This window comes from Geospiza fortis, unplaced genomic scaffold (assembly GCF_000277835.1).
Source record: "Geospiza fortis unplaced genomic scaffold, GeoFor_1.0 scaffold26, whole genome shotgun sequence".
NCBI lineage: Eukaryota > Metazoa > Chordata > Aves > Passeriformes > Thraupidae > Geospiza > Geospiza fortis.
In genome coordinates this window covers 2119011-2123416 of record NW_005054425.1, presented here as the reverse complement: position 1 = coordinate 2123416, position 4406 = coordinate 2119011, and the positions used below count along the sequence as shown (strand labels likewise).

General features: G+C 52.5%; 1 protein-coding gene across 1 annotated transcript; it reads left to right on the top strand.

Moving 5' to 3' along the window:
* The first annotated feature begins 116 nt into the window (after positions 1 to 116).
* On the top strand, positions 117 to 2005 carry LAMTOR5 (late endosomal/lysosomal adaptor, MAPK and MTOR activator 5). The gene is made up of 3 exons (XM_005426803.2): positions 117 to 180; positions 839 to 956; positions 1711 to 2005. The coding sequence occupies exons 1-3, from the start codon at positions 120 to 122 to the stop codon at positions 1769 to 1771; spliced, it is 240 nt and encodes a 79-aa protein (XP_005426860.1). The 5' UTR covers positions 117 to 119; the 3' UTR covers positions 1772 to 2005.
* Positions 2006 to 4406: the final 2401 nt, after the last annotated feature.

Sequence of the window (4406 nt, the reverse complement as noted above, 5' to 3'; positions counted from 1 at the left end):
GGGGCGGGGCTGTCCGGGGCGGTCCGGGGCTGTCCCGTTCTGTCCCTGCCGGGCTCTGATGGCCGCTCTCTCTCCCTCTCTCTCCCTCTCTCTCTCCCTCTCTCTCTCTCCCCCGCAGCATGAAGAGCCCGGCCGTGGTGGGTGTGCTGTGCACCGACTCCCAGGGGCTCAACCTGGGCTGTGAGTGAGGAGCTCCGGGCATGGGGGGCACCGGGGGGGGCTCCTGGCACTGCACGGGCCCTTCCAGGCCTCCTGGGGCTGGGGTACCCCAGCTCCTGCCCCATGGGGGGGTTTGGGTGCCCCAGCTCCTGCCCATTCCCTTTGGGGGGCTCCCCAGCCTGGGGGCACCAGGCCCAGCCCTAGAGACCCTCCCTGGGGGTGCCCTGTCCTGCATCACTCTGGGGACACCTGCCCTGCCACCACCTTCAGGTGTCCCCAAGGGCCACCAGCTGCCTGTCCCTACCAGGGCCAGCTCCTCCTGACACCTCAGGTTGGGATTTTTGGGTGGAGGGAGAGGAACCATGTGGGGAGATGCTGAGTCAGCCCTCAGGGAGGGAAATGGGGCTGGGCAGGAGCAGGGAAAGAACTGGGCAGGACCGGGGAGGGAAATGGACTGGGGCATGAGCGGGGAGGGAAATGGGCCAGGACCAGAGAGGGAAATAAGCCCAAGAAGGACCAGGGAGGGAAATGAGCAGGATCAGGGAGGGAAATGGGCCCAGGCAGGAGCAGGGAGGGAAATGGCCAGGTCAGGAGCACCCCCTGGGCCTGGGGGTCAGTCGGGGCTGTCCCAGGGCACTGCCCTGGCACAGGGGGGGTTATCCATGGCCTCCCCCTGCAGGCAGGGGCACCCTGTCAGATGAGCACGCTGGCATCATCTCAGTGCTGGCCCAGCAGGCGGCCAAGCTGACGTCGGACCCCACGGACACGCCCGTGGTGTGCCTGGAGTCAGACAGCGGGTGAGCCCCAGCCTGAGCCCCCTTGAGCCCCCTGTGCCCTCCCCCAGCCCTGGCAGCTCCTGCAGGCACAGCCCTGGAGCAGCGTGGGGGCGGCACTGCCACAGGCACGCGGGTAATGGGGATGGAAAAGCAGAGGGAAACCGTGCGGGGGCTGCTGGTTACTGCAGCTCAGGAGCTCTTCCCTCTTGGAGTCCCTGTGGGTGACAAATCTGGGGATTCCTGTGAGTGACACAGCCTGGGGATGACAAATCCTGGGATTCCTGTGGGTGACAAATCCTGGGGTCCCTGTAGGTGACAAGGTCTGGGGTCTCTCTGGGTGACAGAGCCTGGGTCCCTGTGGGTGACAGATCCTGGGGTCCCTGTGGGTAAAATAGCCTGGGGTCCCTGTGGGTGACAAATCCTGGGATTCCTGTGGGTGACAAATCCTGGGATTCCTGTGGGTGACAAACCCTGGGGTCCCTGTGGGTTACAAATCCTGGGGTTGCTGTGGGTGGCACAGCCTGGGGTCCCTGTGGGTGACACATCCTGGGGTCCCTGTGGGTGACAAATCCTGGGGTCCCTGTGGGTGGCACAGCCTGTCAGTCAGTGGCAGCAGGGATGTCTCCATCACTGCTCCAGGAGTGAGGAGATGGAGCAGCCAAGCTCTGGGGTGGGGATGGGCCCTGGGGCTGCTCAGGGATTCCCCTGCCCACTCCCCAGCGCCAGCAGCTGCTGCTGGCCCAGCTGCCCCCTCAGCCCTTTGTCCTTGCTGCAGGAACATCATGATCCAGAAGCACGACAGCATCACCGTGGCAGTGCACAAGCTGCTGTCCTGAGCGCTGGGGACAGCTCTGCTCCAGCTCCTCCCTGCACTGCCGCCCTCCCTTTGGAGCTCCTCACCTGGGATGAAGGCTCTCCCTCCCTCCCTGCCTCTCCAGATCACATTTCAGCCCCTGTGCTGCTGAGGATGAAGCATGGGCACCCCCCAGGCCCTGTAACAAGCAGATCCTCCCTGCTTTGTGTGGGGGGCCTCATTTGATGGAGAAATTAATAAATGACCTGTAAAAACCTTCCTTCCTCCTCTTTGCTCTGGCTGGGAGAGCTGGGCCTGGCAAGGTGACTTCTCCCACTGCCTTCATTAGCATTTCTCTGGAGAAAGATTGGAACTCTGGAGGCTCCTCAGTAGAAAAGGTACACAAAGCTTCCCGAGGAATTTCTCCTAGGAAACATTGCACTTCCTCAAGTTAAACATTCTGTGGGAGTTCTTGCTCACTGTGCCTTGGGTTGAAGTTCAAACCTGGCCCTGGGAGCTGGGAAGGGATCTTGGCAACGTCCTCACAAATCCAGGCCCCTCTTCCTCTCACAGATTTGAAATGCTGCAGGGGAAAAAATCCTGCAAAAAATGGGGAGCTGCTGCACCCCGATGGTTCCTGTGTGCTGGGGAGGGAAAAGGAGCTGGGCTGCAGCTGCAGGAAGGGGAAGGGGAGTTTCACAGCAGAGCATGAGGGAAAAATGTGAGATTGTCACTGCTAGAAGTGAAGGGATGGGACTTTTCATGCTAAGAATGATTTGTTGCTCAGATAAACATCAGTCTCAGAGGCTGTGAGATTTTAGAGGAGCAAGCAGTCAGCCATGGCTCAAGAATAGCACAAGATTTTTTGTTATAAGGCAATATAGAACTTTCTAACCCAATAGAAAAAGCCACAGGATTTATTTTGTTTTTCTGACCTATCACCTTTATTATTTCTGCAGATGCTTTCATCTAATGGGCTTTTAACTCACAAGTTTTAACTTAATATTTCTGTTATAACTTCTAAACTCCCAACCTACTCCATACTATTTTATTACTACACTATAAACTCTTCACCATCTTACCCATACAGTTTCTCACTTCAGGCATATTGTTACTTACAACTATAGAAACATAAGAAATATAAATATTATATAGAAAATATTATATAGAAAATATTATATAGACAATATTATATAGAGAATATTATATAGAAAATATTATATAGAGAATATTATATAGAAAATATTATATAGAAAATACTATATAGAAAATATTATATAGAAAATATTATATAGCAATATAATTAGGATTTTTCTGCTTAATATCTGTGTATTGTATTTTTACACCAATCCAAGCTTCTCCCAAGGCTGTAAATCAAACCTTTCAATGTCTGTGGAGGTTTTTCCAATTCCCACACTTGGGCTGGGTCAGTGCAGTGCCATTGTCACTGCTCTGACTTCACTCTGCTGGGCAGTGGCAGTCACAGGCTCACACAGGAGTATTCCCTGCCCAGCCAGGCTCCACACTCAGCTCAGTGTTCAGCTGCAGCAGAGCCCTGATCTTGGCTTATCCAAGCCCTGATCTTGGCTTATCCAAGCCCTGTGCTGGCCCTGGGAGTGCTGCTCCCCTCTCCCTCCATCCCACCAGGCTGGCAGCAGCTGGAGCTGCAGTTTCCCCATGATCCAACAGCTCTGAGTGCTGCTGCCCCTCTGGCCCCTCCTCAAAAACCTGATCCTGCCCAAATAAAGCTCAGGGTACTTATTGAAACCCCTCCTGCAGGGAAAGCTCCCAGAAATCCTGGGCTCCACCAGGAGGATGCATTCAAAAACCAGGAGTTTTTGCATTCAGTGCCAAGGGACAGCAGAGAGCATCACTGTCCCCACTGATGGGAGTTTTCTGTGACCTTGGGAGTGAATCCCACCTGGAGTGGCAGCTCAGCAGGGGCAGCAGGGCTGTGCTCACCCAGAATTTGGGCAGATCCACAGCGAGGCAGGGAGCTGTGAAAAACGCCAATCACTTGGGTTTTTTTTAATTTAAACAGTTTAATAGTAATAAAATGGTTATAAAATTAGTAATACAATTAGAGTAATAATAATTTGGACGATTTGGATTAAGACAATATGAGACAATAGAGACAAAGAGTTACAGACAGTCCAGGTACATCTTTCTGGGCAAAATAAGCCCGGAAAAAGACCCACGTTAACAGAGGATTAACCCTTAAAAACAACAGCCTGTTGCATACTCGTACACCTCATCCATGATGCATAAATTCCATTCAAATACAGGATTCTGTCTGGGCAGTTTCAACTTCTTCCTCTGAATCCCAACAGCACCTTCGAGGCAGGAAGAAGTTCGTTTCTTCTGATAAGAGGGCAATAAATTCTTTTTCTCTGAAAGATCTGGGTGTCCTGTGGCTGCTATTTTGCTGCAAGTCCTTTCTTTACATCCTTTATCGATATACTGAGTCCTTTATCTTGACATCTTCAGTGTCATGCTTTTTATAAGCTACAAGAACGTAAAATTTGGTGGGTGATTGGTTGATGATTTATGATCATGGTTTGTATTTTTGTTTGGTTTTTTGGGGGGAGGGAGAGGTTAGTTCTGGGCTTAATTCTATGTTTGTTTGGGGGTGGTTATGGACTGATGATGACAGTTGGTTATTGTTTTTGATACTAGGA